Raw genomic sequence first — 18009 nt, 5'->3', positions numbered from 1 at the left:
TGTGTTCTGTCAGTTTAGGTAATGGAAGTGACGTTTCGTCAGCTGAATACTTACTGCGCCACTAGAGGAAGAAATGTCCAGGAAAGACCAGCAGCCATTTCGTTGTACACCAGAGGAGGTCCAAGAAGAGGCAGTTTTTGCTCAAGCATTCTCCTGATGGGGTTTGAAGCTGGAGAGTTTCTGCCCAACGAGGGTAATGAGAATAATGATTATATTCTTATTATGAGAGGGGTTCATTTACTAAAACTGAAGAGTGCAAAATCTGGTGCATGCCAGACATTTCGGCCCCGGATTCACAAAGCACTTGCGCCGACTTATCTCCAGATACGCCGCGTAAGTGCAAATATGCGCCGTCGGATCTGTGCGCCGGACCCACAAACTAAGATACGCCTGAAAATAGGCTTCATCCGACCGACGTAACTTGCCTACTCCGGCGTAGAGTGGGCGCATATTTACGCTGGACGCATTTGGCGCTCCCATTGATTTTCTATTCAAATATGCAAATGAGGGAGATACGGCGATTCACGAACGTATGTGCGCCCGACGCAAGTGCGCGTAAGTTGTACGTACGTCGTAAAGTTAAGCCCCATAAAGGAGGTGTAACTCAGCAGCATCCATGCAAAGGGCTGCACCAGGGAACACAAGCCGGCGTATTTTACGTAGTTTACGTTGGACGTGAATATGGCTGAGCGTAGGTTACGTTCACGCCGTAGGCAGTGATCCGGCGTATCTTAGGGAGTAGTTCCAACGTGATTCTGAGCATGCGCACTGGGATGCGTCCATGGGACAGCGCGTGCGCCGTTCGTTATACGTATCTGTCTGGCGCCCACTTCCACCTTCGCCGACTTACGCCTAGGAAACCCAGCGCAGTTTTGGGAGCACTGGCTTTGTGAATTTAGTGCTTGCCTCTCTGCGCTGTGTCGGCGTAGCGTACAGGAGATACGCTACGGCGGCATAAATGTGCGCCGCTGTCTGTGAATACGGGCCTTAGCTGCTAACTTCAGATTGTTCAGTTAAACACTTATGCTGCGTACCCACGGTCGGAAATTCCGCCAGCAAAAGTCAGATGTGAGCTTTTGGTCGAAAATTCCGACCGTCTGTATGCTCCGTCGGACTTTTGCCGGCGGAATTAGAACTCCCAAACATTAAGGGGCAGATCCACAAAGAAATTACGCCGGCGTATCTACTGATACGCCGGCGTAATTTCAAAATTCCCGCGTCGTATCTTTGTTTTGAATTCCTTAAAACAAGATACGACGGCATATCGGATGGATCCGACAGGCGTACATCTTCGTACGCCGTCGGATCCTAGGTGCAATATTTCGGCGGCCGCTAGGTGGCGTTTCCGCCGAAATCCGCGTTGAGTATGCAAATTAGCTATTTATGGCGATCCACGAACGTACGTCGGCCCGGCGCATTTTTTTCCGTCGTTTGCATTCGGCTTTTTCCGGCGTATAGTTAAAGCGGGGGTTCACCCTAAAACTACTTTCTAGTATTACAATGTCCCGACACATTACAATACAATTATGCCTATTTATTTATTTTTTTATGCTGTACATACCTCGGTACAGGTAATTCACCCGCGGCTTCCGGGTTGCGAATCCCGCGGGAGTGGGCGTTCCTAACTTGCTGGTGATTGACGTGATGACCAAAAACGAGCTCCCCCCGTCGCGTAAGCTGCGTCACGATTGCCGAAAGGAGCCGAATGGCGGTGCGCAGGCGCAGTATATCATTTAGAAAATTATGCAATGATGGAGAACCGGCCATTCCTCACATCACTGGGTAAGAGAAGAGTATTGAGGATCCCCCTAGATACACACATCCTCTGATATAAAGACATAGGCCCAGATTCAAGAAGCAATTGCGCCTGCGTAACCATAGGTTACACAGCTCAATTGCTTACTTGCCCCGGCGTTACGAATGCTCCCGATTCAGGAACATCGTTACGCCGACTGCAGCCTAAGATATGCGTGGCATAAGGCTCTTATGCCCGCATATCTTAGGCTGCATTCTTGCGATGGCCGCTAGGTGGCGTTCCCGTTGTGCTCAGCGTATAGTATGCAAATTGCATACTAAGGCCGATTCACAACGTTAAGCGAGCCCTGCGTATGCAGTTTACGTTGTTTGCGTACGGCGGTTTTCGCGTAAGGCTGCCCCTGCTATTAGCAGGGGCAGCCAATGTTACGTATTCCCGTCGTCGAGAAATTTGAACTTTACGTAGTTTGCGTAAGTGATTCGTGAATGGCGCTGGACGCCATTCACGTTCACTTTGAAGCAAATGACGTCCTTGCGACGTCATTTGCCGCAATGCACGTCGGGAAAGTTTCCCGACGGAGCATGCGATCTACGCTCGGCGCGGGAGCGCGCCTAATTTAAATGATTCCCGCCCCCTACGGGATCATTTACATTAGGCGCCCTTACGCAGGGCAAGTTTACACAGCGCACACGCAATTTACGGAGCTACTGCTCCGTGAATCGCGGGTAGCGCAGTAAATTTGCGGGGGCGCAGGGCAAAAACGCTGCCCTGCGCCTCCGCAAACAAGGGGCAAATCTACCTGAATCCGGGCCAGTGAAACAATGGGCTAGATTCACAAATAGACACTCCGTCGTATCTCTGACTTACACTGGTCGTATCTATGCGCCTGACTCATAGAATCAGTTACGCATAGATATGCCTAAGATCCGACAGGTGTAACTGTGTTACACCGTCGGATCTTATCTGCAATTTAAAAATGGCGCGGGGGGCGTTCCCGCTGATTTACGCTGAGAAATATGTAAATCAGCGAGATACGCCAATTCACGAACGTACGCAGACCCGACGCAGTGTTGTTACGACGTTTCCGTAGCGGTTTTCCCGGCGTATACTTACCCCTGCTTCTATGAGGCGCAGCCAATGTTAAGTATAGCCGGCGTTCCCGCGTCGATTTTGAATTTTTTTACGTCGTTTGCGTAAGTCGTTCTCGAATACGGATGGACGTCGTTAACGTAAGCGTCGAAAACCACTGACGTCCTAGCGACATCAGTGGGAGCAATGCACGCCGGGAAAATTCGAGGACTGCGCATGCTCATTTAAATCGGCGCGGGGACACGCCTGATTTAAATAGTACACTCCCCCTAGCCGCGGAATTTGAATTCCGCCGGGGGATTTACGATCCGCCGCCGCAAGTTTGGAGGTAAGTGGTTTGTGAATTACCCACTTGCCTCTCGAACTTGCGGCAGCGGATCTTAAATCACATAGATCACGCGGATCTAAAGATCCGCTGATCTAAGTGAATCTAGCCCAATGTATTCAGTCAGTGTGTGTTTCCTACAGATGATCCAGTAATGGGAACCCACCAGAGATGTCCCCGTCCTCTGTATTCCCGGGACTCCACACAGGAACGTCACAATGTCTTTCACTGTTATCAGGTACTTAGAATATAAGTCTTTTGAATAGTGCAGTACATATCAGTGGTTCTAAACCACAACCTCCCCTCTTTCCAAGCTTTCAGTTCCAGAGCTTCTAACCCCCCCCCCCCTCAGTCCCCTTCGGTGTCCCCCAGTCTACTGCAGAGCTTCCATCTTTCCATAGTGGCCCCCAATCTCCTATAGTATCCCACACTGCCCTGCAACCCAGCACCCCTCAGTCTCCCACTTTCTCCCATTTTTATTACTTAGGATGAAAATATGATTACCATTAAAGTTGAAGTAAAAGAGGAACCAGAAGATCTTTCTATGATGGGCGGTGAGCCATGTGAGGAGGAGGTCATCCCTCCAGAGATCAGCACAGGTGGGTAATAAACACTAAATCCAGAGAAGAGTCCCAGATCCTCCTTGTTCAATCACTACAACAATCTCTTGTTTTTTTAAACCTGCAAAAACACACTTGGCTCAGTGCCAAAAAAAGGTACATAAGCTACTTTGGTCCCAAACGCGTTGCGTCCCTCAGGTGTGAATGCAATCTCAATCCAGAGAAGAGTCCCAGATTCTCCTTGTTCAACCACTACAACAATCTCTTGTTTTTTTTAAGAGCACTCCAAACAAATAAACCTGCAAAAACACACTTGGCTCAGTGCCAAAAAAAGGTACATAAGCTACTTTGGTGCCAAACGCGTTGCGTCCCTTAGGTGTGAAAGCACTCTCAATCCAGAGAAGAGTCCCAGTTTTTCCTTGTTCAGTCACTACAACAATCTCTTGTTTTTTTAAGAGCACTCCAAACAAATAAACCTGCAAAAACACACTTGGCTCAGTGCCAAAAAAAAGGTACATAAGCTACTTTGGTGCCAAACGCGTTGCGTCCCTGAGGTGCGAATGCAATCTCAATCCAGAGAAGAGTCCCAGATTCTCCTTGTTCAATCACTACAACAATCTCTTGTTTTTTTAAGAGCACTCCAAACAAATAAACCTGCAAAAACACACTTGGCTCAGTGCCAAAAAAAGGTAAATAAGCTACTTTGGTGCCAAACGCGTTGCGTCCCTCAGGTGTGAATGCAATCTCAATCCAGAGAAGAGTCCCAGATCCTCCTTGTTCAGTCACGACAACAATCTCTTCTTCTCCCCTCTCCTCTGTCAGTAGACAGTAATGGGGAGACAGTATGTGCTCAGTGGGGCAATAAGGAGCCATCAGCCTCTATTAGACTCCGGCTCTCCTCCTCACATCATGTCATTGTGTGTTACCAGCCAAGAGATGTGACCAGTCTCCCCCCCCACACACTCTCTGGGGTCTCTCATACATCTCAGTACAGGGGGCTTCACTCTCTTCTTTATTCACAGACCCCGGAGACACCAGAGACCCTCAGAGATACATTGGATCTGAGGATGAAGAAACCGACTTGATTAATGAGGAGAAAACTTATCCAGAGATCAGCACAGGTAAGTAATAAAAACGAAATCCACAGAAGAGTCCCAGATTCTCCTTTTTTAGTCACTACAACAATCTCTTATATTTTTTAATAGCACTCCAAACAAAAAAACCTGCAAAAACACATAAGCTACTTTGTTGCCAAACGCGTTGCGTCCCTCGGGTGTGAATGCAGTCTCAATCCAGAGAAGAGCCCCAGATTCTCCTTGTTCAGTCACTACAACAATCTCTTCTTCTCCCCCCTCCTCTGTCAGTAGACAGTAATGGAGAGACAGTATGTGCCCGGTTCGGGAGTCAGGAACCATATATTGTTATGTAGAGTAAATTGATACCCAACATGTCATGCTTTAAAATTGCGCACGCTCGTGGAATGGGGACAAACTGCGGTACTTAAAGTGGAGGTTCACCCTAAAACAATTATATAACATTACATCCAGCATAATTCGGACATGTACAGTATCCCTGTATTTTTTTTTTTTCGCCGTACATACCGATTTTTTGTCATTCCCCCCCCCCCCCCCGGCTTCCGGGTTCTGATTCCCGCGGGACTGGGCGTTCCTATTCAGAGGTAGATGATTGACGGGAAGTTTTTCACCAGACAAGGCGCATAAGGCGCGTCACCAGTTTTCCGTAAATAGCCGACCTGCGAGTCGGCGCTATACGGAGCCTGCGCCCGCCGTGTAGAGCTAACTGCGCAGGCGCCGTATAGATAATCAGCACATTGATTATGAGCACAGCCCCCTCAGATGTGCCAATCAGCTACAAATCGGTGCCCCAATAATAAAGTCTGCAAGTGCCCACCACAGTGCCAATCAGTGCCCATCACAGCTGCCTGCCAGTGCCCATCAGTGCTGCATATCAGTCCTGCCTATCGGTGCCCATCAATTCTACATATCAGTGCCTCCTCATCAGTGCCACCTTGGGTGGCCAACCCCGATGGCCACCCAAGCCCCCCCTCTCCCTTTACTAGCCATTAGCCATTCTACTTTATTAGAGTAGAACGGCTAGCACTGATACTCTTATAGGCAGTACCAGTGAGGAAGCTAGACATTATTTCACCCGGGGCAAAGAATCAGTTCGGTGCCCCCCTAATGGGACAAGATTAGGCAGAAGTGAGAAACTCCCAGACCATAGCTCTTGAGTTCGCTGTCACTGAAGCTGGCCCACTGAGCCCTGGTGTGCTCTGATTGTGCCCTGATGTGCTCTCATGTGCCCTGATGTGCTCTCATGTGCCCTAATTGTGCCCTGATGTGCCCCATGTACCCTCATGTGCCCCATGTACCCTCATGTGCCTCATGTACCCTGATGTGCTGGGCTCTGTACATCAGGGTGCCCTGTACCCTGATGTGCCATGTGCCCTGTCCTGATGTGCTGTTCCCCATGTGCCCTGATGTGCTTTCATGTGCCCCATGTTCCCTGATTGTGCCCTGATGTGCCCCATGTGCCCTAATTGTGCTTGTATGTGCCCCATGTGCCCTGATATGCCCCATGTGCTCTGATTGTGCCCTGATGTGGCCCATGCACCCTGATGTGCCATGGGGCACATGAGAGCACATCAGGGCACAATCAGGGAACATGGGGCACACCAGGGAACATGGGGCACATGAGAGCACATCAGGGCACATGGGGCACAGCACATCAGGACAGGGCACATGGCACATCAGGGTACAGGACATGGCACATCAGGGCACAGCACATCAGGACAGGGCACATGGCACATCAGGGTACAGGGCACATGAAACAGCACATCAGGGTACAAAGTCCAGCACATCAGGGCACATGGCACATCAGGGTACAGGGCACATGAAACAGCACATCAGGGTACAAAGCCCAGCACATCAGGGTACATGGGGTACCCTGATGTGCTGGGCTTTGTACCCTGATGTGCTGTTTCATGTGCCCTGTACCCTGATATGCCATGTGCCCTGTCCTGATGTGCTGTGCCCTGATGTGCCATGTCCTGTACCCTGATGTGCCATGTGCCCTGTCCTGATGTGCTGTGCCCTGATGTGATCTCATGTGCCCCATGTTCCCTGCTGTGCCCCATGTTCCCTGATTGTGCCCTGATATGCTCTCATGTGCCCCATGTGCCCTGGTGTGCTCGTATGTGCCCTGATATGCCCCATGTGCCCTGATGTGCTCTGATTGTGCCCCATGTACCCTGATGTGGCCCATGTACCCTGATTTGCCATGTGCCCCATGTACCCTGATGTGCCCCATGTACCCTGATGTGCTGGGCTTTGTACCCTGATGTGCTGTTACATGTGCCCTGTACCTTGATGTGCCATGTGCCCTGTCCTGATGTGCTGTGCCCTGATGTGCCATGTCCTGCACTGTGTCATGTGCCCTGTCCTGATATGCCCTGCCCTGATGTGCCGTGCACTCTGATGTGGCCTGTTGTGCTGTACCCCTATGTGCTGTGCTCTGATGTGCCCTGTTTCCCTGATGTGCTGTGCCCTGATGTGCCATGTCCTGTACCCTGATGTGCCATGTGCCCTGTCCTGATGTGCTGTGCCCTGATGTGCTCTCATGTGCCCCATGTTCCCTGGTGTGCCCCATGTTCCCTGATTGTGCCCTGATATGCTCTCATGTGCCCCATGTGCCCTGGTGTGCTCGTATGTGCCCTGATATGCCCCATGTGCCCTGATGTGCTCTGATTGTGCCCCATGTACCCCGATGTGGCCCATGTACCCTGATTTGCCATGTGCCCCATGTACCCTGATGTGCCCCATGTACCCTGATGTGCTGGGCTTTGTACCCTGATGTGCTGTTACATGTGCCCTGTACCTTGATGTGCCATGTGCCCTGTCCTGATGTGCTGTGCCCTGATGTGCCATGTCCTGCACTGTGTCATGTGCCCTGTCCTGATATGCCCTGCCCTGATGTGCCGTGCACTCTGATGTGGCCTGTTGTGCTGTACCCCTATGTGCTGTGCTCTGATGTGCCCTGTACCCTGATGTGCTGGGCTTTGTACCCTGATGTGCTGGGCTTTGTACCCTGATGTGCGCTGTGCACTCATGTGTGCTGTGCCCTGTGCCCTGATGTGCTGTACCCTGATGGTGAGTGGTCAGTGTGTAGTGTAGTGGTCAGTGTGCAGTGTAGTGGTCAGGGTTAATAATGCGTTCGTTGACACCAGTACTGTTGTTTTTGAAGTTTGAAAGTTTGCATGCGGCCCCCCATGGGATATGGAAACTTGTCTTGTGGCCCTCAGGTAATTTGAGTTTGAGACCCCTGTTTTAGACGTATCTGCCTTGGAGAATCGGCGTAACGATACGCCGACGCAGATTTGAAATTACGGCGGCGTATCTGGAGATACGCCGCTGAAAATGTATGCTGAATCTAGCCCAGTGTGTGTATATTTATGTACGTATCATTTTTTTTTTTTCATATTTATTAATTCAAAAGTAAAAGCAATTGCCTGACAAGAAGACGATTTGTCTTGTAGCCGTGAAAAGAAAACCCAAGGAACATTCCAGAGAACTTCGAGATAAAGTAATAGAATTGCACACTTCAGGAAAAGGGTACAAAACGATCTCCAAGTGTCTGCATGTTCCAGTGTATACCGTTCGTTCCATCGTCAAGAAGTGGCAGGTCCATCAGACCACCGAGACGCTGCCTAGAAAAGGTCGCCCCTCGAAACTGTCAGAACAAACCAGAAGAATGCTTGTGAGGGAAGCCATCGAGAGACCGTCTGTCACTTTGAAGGAGCTACAAAAGACGGTGATCGAGTCCGGAGTACAAGTCCACAAGACAACCATATCAAGAGCTCTGAATAAGACTGGCCTACTGCTCTCCAAAAAGCACGGGTTTAGTATTGCAGTGGATGGCAATGGCTGACTATAATAAAGCGGTTAAAAAGAGACACTAAACTCTCTAGTTTAAAAAGAAAGAAAATCTATTCTAAAGTATGTATTCTTAAAGCAGTAGTAAATCGCTGCAAAAAAAAAACAACAACCTGCATGACAATAGCATAATGTGCTAGCAGCCCTCAAAATTACACTCGCCTGCTCGCATTTTGCGAGTAAATTTTGAGGGCTGGCGAGTGTGGGCTGCTTGGGAGCAGGGGGGGCGAGCAAGGAGAGGAGAGCAAGAGCAAGAGCAAACAGCGGGGAACAATACAGCTTTCAATTCAATAGCGGTGTTCCCCACAGCGCGCGTCTTATACAGCCCCTCCCCCTTGTCCGGGCGCTTTGATAGACAGATCACCCATCCCAGGATTGGATGGGTGATCTGTCTATCAAAGTTTTCCGGACAAGAGGGGAGGGGCTGTATATGAGGGGGGAGAACTCTGGCTGCAATGTGGGGGGGGGGGGAGAACTCTGGCTGCAATGTGGGGGGGGGAGAACTCTGGCTGCAATGTGGGGGGGGGGAGAACTCTGGCTGCAATGTGGGGGGGGAGAACTCTGGCTGCAATGTGGGGGGGGAGAACTCTGGCTGCAATGTGGGGGGGGGGGACTCTGGCTGCAATGTGGGGGGGGGGAACTCTGGCTGCAATGTGGGGGGGGGAACTCTGGCTGCAATGTGGGGGGGGGAGAACTCTGGCTGCAATGTGGGGGGGGGGAGAACTCTGGCTGCAATGTGGGGGGGGGGGAACTCTGGCTGCAATATGGGGGGGGGGGGAGAACTCTGGCTGCAATGTGGGGGGGGAGAACTCTGGCTGCAATGTAGGGGGGGAGAACTCTGGCTGCAATGTGGGGGGGAGAACTCTGGCTACAATGTGTGGGGGAGAACTCTGGCTGAAATGTGGGGGGGGGGGGAGAACTCTGGCTGCAATGTGTGGGGGAGAACTCTGGCTGGAATGTGTGGGGGGGGGAGAACTCTGGCTGAAATGTGTGGGGGGGGGAGAACTCTGGCTGCAATGTGGGGGGGACTCTGGCTGCAATGTGTGGGGGGGGGAGAACTCTGGCTGCAATGTGGGGGGGGAGAACTCTGGCTGCAATGTGGGGGGGGGAGAACTCTGGCTGCAATGTGGGGGGGGGGAGAACTCTGGCTGCAATGTGGGGGGGGGAGAACTCTGGCTGCAATGTGGGGGGGGGGAACTCTGGCTGCAATGTGGGGGGGGGGAACTCTGGTTGCAATGTGGGGGGGAGGAGAACTCTGGCTGCAATGTGGGGGGGGGGAGAACTCTGGCTGCAATATGGGGGGGGGGAGAACTCTGGCTGCAATGTGGGGGGGGAAGAACTCTGGCTGCAATGTAGGGGGGGAGAACTCTGGCTGCAATGTGGGGGGGGGGAGAACTCTGGCTGCAATGTGGGGGGGGGAAACTCTGGCTGCAATGTGGGGGGGGGGAGAACTCTGGCTGCAATATGGGGGGGGGAGAACTCTGGCTGCAATGTGGGGGGGGAGAACTCTGGCTGCAATGTGGGGGGGAGAACTCTGGCTGCAATGTGGGGGGGGAGAACTCTGGCTGCAATGTGGGGGGGGGGGACTCTGGCTGCAATGTGGGGGGGGGGGAACTCTGGCTGCAATGTGTGGGGGAGAACTCTGGCTGAAATGTGTGGGGGGGGGAGAACTCTGGCTGAAATGTGTGGGGGGGGGGAGAACTCTGGCTGCAATGTGGGGGGGGGGACTCTGGCTGCAATGTGTGGGGGGGGGAGAACTCTGGCTGCAATGTGGGGGGGGAGAACTCTGGCTGCAATGTGGGGGGGAGAACTCTTGCTGCAATGTGGGGGGGGAGAACTCTTGCTGCAATGTGGGGGGGGAGAACTCTGGCTGCAATGTGGGGGGGAGGACTATGGCTGCAATATGGGGGGGAGAACTATGGCTGCAATGTGGGGGGGGGGAGAACTCTGGCTGCAATGTGGGGGGGGGACTCTGGCTGCAATGTGGGGGGGGGAGAACTCTGGCTGCAATGTGTGGGGGAGAACTCTGGCTGAAATGTGTGGGGGGGGGGGAACTCTGGCTGAAATGTGTGGGGGGGGGAGAACTCTGGCTGCAATGTGGGGGGGGGACTCTGGCTGCAATGTGTGGGGGGGGGGAGAACTCTGGCTGCAATGTGGGGGGGGAGACTCTGGCTGCAATGTGGGGGGGAGAACTCTTGCTGCAATGTGGGGGGGGAGAACTCTTGCTGCAATGTGGGGGGGAGAACTCTGGCTGCAATGTGGGGGGGAGAACTATGGCTGCAATATGGGGGGGAGAACTATGGCTGCAATGTGGGGGGGGGGAGAACTCTGGCTGCAATGTGGGGGGGAGAACTATGGCTGCAATATGGGGGGGAGAACTATGGCTGCAATGTGGGGGGGGGGGAGAACTCTGGCTGCAATGTGGGGGGGGGGAGAACTCTGGCTGCAATGTGGGGGGGGGAGAACTCTGGCTGCAATGTGGGGGGGGGTAGAACTCTGGCTGCAATGTGGGGGGGGGGGACTCTGGCTGCAATGTGGGGGGGGGGGAGGACTCTGGCTGCAATGTGGGGGGGGGACTCTGGCTGCAATGTGGGGGGGGGACTCTGGCTGCAATGTGGGGGGGGGACTCTGGCTGCAATGTGGGGGGGGGACTCTGGCTGCAATGTGGGGGGGGGGACTCTGGCTGCAATGTGGGGGGGGGGACTCTGGCTGCAATGTGGGGGGGGGACTCTGGCTGCAATGTGGGGGGGGGACTCTGGCTGCAATGTGGGGGGGGGGACTCTGGCTGCAATGTGGGGGGGGGACTCTGGCTGCAATGTGGGGGGGGACTCTGGCTACAATTGTGGGGGGGGGACTCTGGCTAGTAGCTCAGGACTTGAAATTTTGAGCCCTGCTGCTAGTATGCATCGCATGCTAGCACATTATGAAATACTTACCTTAGAACGAAGCCCCTGCAGCGGCGCCCGGTCATCGCTGAGGGGCCTGAGATGTTCCCTCTGCGTTTCTTCCGCTTTCGGGGGAGCCTCACCGAGGAGGGTTCTGTTTTCGGCAGACCCTCCAAGGAAGTTGGGTCCGTGTCGGCTTCGGCTACTAGATTACTCTAGTCCCTGCCAGGAGCCTAACGCCCCGGGGGATCAGAGTTGGGTCCTTTTTGGAGGACCATTTGACGTTGCACCCGTCACAGTTTTTTGTGTATCACTCTTTATGTGTGCGTACATTTTTTCCTGCACAGGGTGACGTTTTTTGGGTTGCGTTTTTGCACGCCACAGGCTTTTTAAAAAAAAAAGTGGAACCTCGGATTACGAGCATAATCCGTTCCAGGAGTATGCTTGTAATTCAAAGTACTCACATATCAAAGCGAGTTTCCCCATTGAAGTCAATGGAAACGAAAATAATTTGTTCTGCATTGACTTCAATGGCATGCAATAACGCATGCGGCCAGAGGCGGGGGGGGAGCAGTGGTATTGGCTGACCTCGGCAAATCATAGAAAGACTGTGCCCATTTGCAGCGTCACTGTGCCCATTTGCACGCCTCACTGTACCCATTTGCAACCTTACTGTGCCCATTGCAACCTCACTGTGCCCATTGCAACCTCACTGTGCCCTATTGCAGCCTTACTGTGCCCATTCTCACTGTGCCCATTGCAGCCTTACTGTGACCATTGCAGCCTTACTGTGCCCATTGCAACCTTACTGTGCCCATTGCAGCCTTACTGTGACCATTCTCACTGTGCCCATTGCAGCCTTACTGTGACCATTGCAGCCTTACTGTGACCATTGCAGCCTTACTGTGACCATTGCAGCCTTACTGTGACCATTGCAGCCTTACTGTGCCCACTCTCACTGTGTCCATTGTAGCCTCACTGTGCCCATTGCAGCCTCAGTCTACCTGTATTCTTGATAGGCTGTGGGCATCCATTTTGCAAAAGTCGCGGCTTCCTCCTGGTTCCGTGATAGTCAGTGTACCTGCCGGGTAGCAGGCATCCATTTTTCAAAAGTTGCAGCTTCCTCCTGGTCCGTGATAGGCATTTGACACTGTGTTCCGCTACGGCCTATCACAGAGGTTCTCTCATCCTCGCACTCATTTTCCCAGCAATTTTACCCCCAAAAAAATGGGAAAACGTATTGACTCGAGTATAAGCCTAGGGTGAGAATGCAGCAGCTACAGTAAGCGGAAAAGAGGGTCAACAATGCCCATTTACAACGTCACTGTGCCCATTTGCACGCCTCACTGTGCCCATTGTAACCTCACTGTGCCCATTGCAACCTCACTGTGCCCATTGCAACCTCACTGTCCCCTATTGCAGCCTTACTGTGCCCATTCTCGCTGTGCCCATTGCAGCCTTACTGTGACCATTGCAGCCTTACTGTGACCATTGCAGCCTTACTGTGCCCATTGCAGCCTTACTGTGCCCATTGCAGCCTTAGTGTACCTGTATTCTTGACAGGCTGCAGGCACTCATTTTTCAAAAGTCGCTGCTTCCTCCTGGTCCCGTTCCATGATAGTCAGTGTACCTGTCGGGTTGCAGGCGTCCATTTTTCAAAAGTCGCAGCTTCCTCCTGGTCCGCGATAGGCGTTTGACACTGTGTTCCGCTACGGCCTATCACGGAACTCCTCTCATCCTCGAACTCAGTTTACCAGCAATTTTACCACAAAAAAATGGGAAAACGTATTGACTTGAGTATAAGCCTAGGGTGAGAATGCAGCAGCTACTGTAAGCAGAAAAGAGGGTCAACAATGCCCATTTGCAACGTCACTGTGCCCATTTGCACGCCTCACTGTGCCCATTTGCAACCTTACTGTGCCCATTGCAACCCCACTGTGCCCATTGTAACCTCACTGTGCCCATTGCAACCTTACTGTGCCCATTGCAACCTCACTGTCCCCTATTGCAGCCTTACTGTGCCCATTCTCACTGTGCCCATTGCAGCCTTACAGTGCCCATTGTAGCCTTACTGTGCCCATTGCAGCCTTAGTGTACCTGTATTCTTGACAGGCTGCAGGCACTAATTTTTCAAAAGTCGCAGCTTCCTCCTGGTCCGCGATAGGCGTTTGACACTGTGTTCCGCTACTGCCTATCACAGAGGTCCTTTCATCCTCTGACTTTCCCAGCAGACACTGTGTTCCGCCAATAACGGACCTTCTTTCATCCTCGGACAAGAGGATGTCCATGATAGGCGGAACACTGAACCCAGTGTCTGCTGGGAAAGTCAGAGGATGAGAGGACCTCCGTGATAGGCGGTAGTGGAACACAGTGTCAAACGCCTATCACGGACCAGGAGGAAGCCGCTAATTTTGAAAAATGGACGCCCGCGACCGACAGGTACACTGACTCAAGTATAAGCCGAGGGGGCTATTTCAGCCCTAAAAAAAGGGCTGAAAAACTCAGCTTATACTCGAGTTTATACGGTCAGGGCCTTTTGAAGGAATTTGGGGGCCCCAAGCACAATGGACATAGAGGCCCCCCAACCCCCCCCTGAACGCACACAAAGCCTACAGGAACCGCAGCATAGCGATACAGTTTAGGTTCACCCACACTCAAAGACTGGTGCCCCCATCACAGACTGGTGCCCCATCACAGACTGGTGCCTCCATCACAGACTGGTGCCCCCATCAAAGACTGGTGCCCCATCACAAACTGGTGCCCCCATCACAGACTGACCCCCCCATCACAGACTGGTGCCTCCATCACAGACTGACCCCCCATCACAGACTGACCCCCCATCACAAACTGGTGTGCCCCATCACAGACTGACACCCCATCACACTGGTGCCCCCATCATAGACTGACCCCACATCACAGACTGACCCCCCATCACAGACTGACCCCCCCCCTTCAGTTTAGACCCCATTTAGTGTATACCCCCACCTTCAGTTTAGCCCCCATTAAGTGCAGACCCCCACCTTTAGTTTAGCCCCGTTCAGTGCAGATCCCCGCTTCAGGGTACCCCCTTCAGTGCAATTTCCCGCTTCAGGATACCCCCCTTCAGTGCAGATCCCCCACCTTCAGTTTAGCTCCATTCAGTGCAGATCCCCGCATCAGGGTACCCCCCTTCAGTGCAGATCCCCACTTCAGGGTACCCCCTTCAGTGCAGATCCCCACCTTCAGTTTAGCCCCCCGTCAGTGCAGATCCCCCTTCAGGGTACCCCCCGTCAGTGCAGATCCCCCCTTTAGGGTACCCCCTTCAGTGCAGATCCCCCCTTTAGGGTACCCCATCAGTGTAGACCCCCACCTTCAGTTTAGCCCCCCTTCAGTGCAGACACCCACCTTCAGTTTAGCCCCCCTTTAGGGTACCCCTTCAGTGCAGATCCCCCCTTTAGGGTACCCCCCTTCAGTGCAGACACCCACCTTCAGTTTAGCCCACCTTCAGTGCAGATCCCCCTTTAGGGTACCCCCCTTCAGTGCAGAACCCCCTTTAGGGTACCCCCCTTCAGTGTAGACCCCCACCTTCAGTTTAGCCCCCCTTCAGTGTAGATCCCCACATTCAGTTTAGCCCCCCTTCAGTGCAGACACCCACCTTCAGTTTAGCCTCCTTCAGTGCAGATCCCCTCTTTAGGGTACCACCCTTCAGGATGGGATCGCTCAGGCACACAGCGGCGGCCGCGAGGGGGAGGATGGTTGATGTAGCGGTGTGTCACCCTGCACACGGCACCCCCCCCCCTCCTTCCATCGATTCGCCTCGCCCCTGCAGTCTACCGTCTGCCTAATATCAGGCGCCGGGCGGGAATCGGGATCGCTCAGACACAGCCACGCCGTGAGAGGAGGGGATGGTTCGTGCAGCGGTGTGTCACCATGCACCCAGCACAGCCCCCCCACCCCCATCGCCACTATAGCTTGCCTCGCCCTGCGTGCCTGTGCCTTGCAGCGCTGTCATTGACATAATCGCGGAGGGGGTGCGGTGTGAACATAGCAGCAGGCAGACAGACAAGCCAGCTTGGGGGCCCCTTTCTAGCTCGGGCCCCAAGCAATTGCTTGGTTTGCCTGTCCTGTTGCGACGGGCCTGTATACAGTATATACAAAAATACATCTTTTCATTAAAGTGGATGTAAAGCCCCCTCTCATCCTTTCTAAACTACTGCCGTGGTGCTGATCTATAAGGATATAGATGCCTCCTGCATGTTTCTTTACCTGTCACATGTCTCCCCTCTGTCTGTTATAAGAACTGAAATACTGCAGATTCTGTGGGTGGGTCTGTTGTCTGGAGCTCGGTGGGTGGAGTCGTGATGTCAGTAGACTCCCCGCCCTCCTCTACACTCCCCTTGTCAACATGCATTTTTTCCTGTGTCTTCCTTACACTGAATTCTGCTATGATCACTAACATCCAGTCAAAATCCAGAAAAGTAACCACATGACTTCAGAAAAGGAGTGGGGGTGGGAATTAAAAAATAATGCCGGTCTCCAGGCTAGATCATGAGATATGTAAATAACCTGTCACTCACAGCAAGGGGGCGGAACGGACCAAGGTTTTTCTCTGTAAGTCCGTTTTGTTTCACTGAACAATAAAAGAGGATTGCTCAGAGCTGGATTAACTCTGTGTGGCAAGACTGGGCACAGATGATAGGAAATCTTTTACTCTACATTGTGACATAAAAAAAAATCGGGTTTACATTCCACTTTACCAAGCAATATACTTTTTATTAAATTTTCATAAGAAATAATGTACAGAAAATGGGAGAAGTAACATGTAGACATTTAGAGGCAGATCCACAGAGATACGCTACGCCGCCGTAACTTACCCGGCTTTAGTTCGAACCCTTTTTTTGGAGCTGGCGCCATCTGGTGGTGGCCGTTGGTATTACAAGTTAAGCATTACAAGTTAAACAGCAATTCTAATGTCATTTTTCACTATTTTCACTGCCATCTTCTTCCCTCTAATTAGAACCCCCAAACATTATATATATTTTTTATCCTAACACCCTAGAGAATAAAATGGCGATCGTTGCAATACTTTCTGTCACGCCGTATTTGCACAGCGGTCTTACAAGCGCACTTTTTTGGGAAAAAATTACACTTTTTTTAATTAAAAAATAAGACAACAGTAAAGTTATCCCCATTTTTTTTTAATATTATGAAAGATAATGTTACGCCGAGTAAATTCATACCCAACATGTCACGCTTCAAAATTGCGTCCGCTCGTGGAATGCCGACAAACTTTTACCCTTTAAAATCTCCATAGGCGACGTTTAAAAAACTCTACAGGTTGCATGTTTTGAGTTACAGAGGAGGACTAGGGCTAGAATTATTGCTCTCGCTCTACCAATCGCGGCAATACCTCACATGTGTGGTTTGAACACCATTTTCATATGCGGGCGCTACTCATGTATGCGTTCGCTTCTGCGCGCAACCTCTGCGGGACGGGGCGCGTTCCTGGCTCCTAACTTTTACAGCTGGCTCCTAGATTCCAAGCAAATTTGCCAAGCCCTGATATATACACATACACTCACCGGCCACTTTATTAGGTTAAACTCATATGGCCAGATTCAAGTAGGGCGATGGGGACTGTGATGTAAGGGGGGCTCTGATGTAATGGGGGACTTTGATATGGATCCTGATTTAAGGGGGGACTCTGATGGGGACCCTCATGTAGGGGGGACTTTGATGGGAGCGCTGAAGTAAGGAGGACACTGATGTAAGGGGGACTCTGATTGGAACCCTGATGTAATCGGGGACCTTGATGTAAGTGGGAATTTTGATGGTGAACCTGATGTAAGGGTGGACTCTAATGTAAAGGGGGCCTCGGATAAGGTCCCTAATGTAAGGGGGGACTCAGATGGCGACCCTGATGTAAGGGGGGACTTTGATGGGGACTCTGATGTAAGGGGGGTCTGATTGAAACCCTGATGTTACCGGTGGACTCTGATGGGGACCCCGATTTAAGGGGGAATTCTAATGGGGACCCTGATGTAAGGGGGGGGCTTTGATGGTGAACCTGATGTAAGGGTGGACTCTAATTTAAAGCGGGCCTCTGGTCCGGACCTTAAGGTAATTGGAAACTAAGATGGGGATCTAAGGGGGGCCTCTGATTGGAACCCTGATTGAAGTAACGGGGACACTGATGTAAGGGGGACTCTGATTGGAACCCTGATGTAACAGGGGACTCTGATGGGGACCCCGATTTAAAAGGGGACCCTGCTGTAAAGGGGGGATTTTGATGGTGAGCCTGATGTAAGGGTGGACTCTAATGTGAAGGGGGCCTCTGATCGGGTCCATGATGTAAGGGAGGGGGTTAATTGGTACCGTGTAACGGGGACCGTGATGTAGGGAGGGGGGGTGGGGCTCTGATGTAATATGGGACTGCGATTCAAGGGGAGTCTCTGACGGGGAC

The 18009-nt window shown here is 52.1% G+C and overlaps 2 protein-coding genes across 3 annotated transcripts in view; both read left to right on the top strand.

Moving 5' to 3' along the window:
* LOC120910475 (zinc finger protein 777-like) overlaps window positions 1-18009 on the top strand; it is a 176391-nt gene that overhangs the window by 139360 nt on the left and 19022 nt on the right. Inside the window, exons 10-12 of the mRNA XM_040322232.1 lie at window positions 3658-3769; window positions 4753-4851; window positions 8286-8575. Coding sequence (XP_040178166.1) covers window positions 3658-3769; window positions 4753-4851; window positions 8286-8575 — 501 coding nt within the window. The remainder of the gene's footprint in view (window positions 1-3657; window positions 3770-4752; window positions 4852-8285; window positions 8576-18009) is intronic.
* Window positions 7-8702, top strand: LOC120909942. Of its 2 annotated transcripts, XM_040321763.1 has the most exons (5): window positions 7-193; window positions 3314-3408; window positions 3658-3769; window positions 4753-4851; window positions 8286-8702. In XM_040321763.1, the coding sequence occupies exons 1-5, from the start codon at window positions 22-24 to the stop codon at window positions 8675-8677; spliced, it is 870 nt and encodes a 289-aa protein (XP_040177697.1). In that variant the 5' UTR covers window positions 7-21; the 3' UTR covers window positions 8678-8702. The 2 variants fall into 2 exon arrangements, with proteins under 2 accessions (XP_040177697.1, XP_040177698.1); XM_040321764.1 differs by lacking the exon at window positions 4753-4851.

Source organism: Rana temporaria, chromosome 8 (genome assembly GCF_905171775.1).
Source record: "Rana temporaria chromosome 8, aRanTem1.1, whole genome shotgun sequence".
In the NCBI taxonomy this organism is placed as follows: Eukaryota; Metazoa; Chordata; class Amphibia; order Anura; family Ranidae; genus Rana; species Rana temporaria.
This window is presented reverse-complemented; position numbering and strand designations above follow the sequence as displayed.

Coding starts and splice junctions, on each gene's coding strand:
- LOC120909942 (XM_040321763.1), top strand. CDS start 22: ATGGAAGTGACGTTTCGTCAGCTGAATACTTACTGCGCCACTAGAGGA. Junction 194..3,313: donor AGAGTTTCTGCCCAACGAGG/GTAATGAGAATA, acceptor TGTTTCCTACAG/ATGATCCAGTAATGGGAACC. Junction 3,770..4,752: donor CCCTCCAGAGATCAGCACAG/GTGGGTAATAAA, acceptor CTTTATTCACAG/ACCCCGGAGACACCAGAGAC.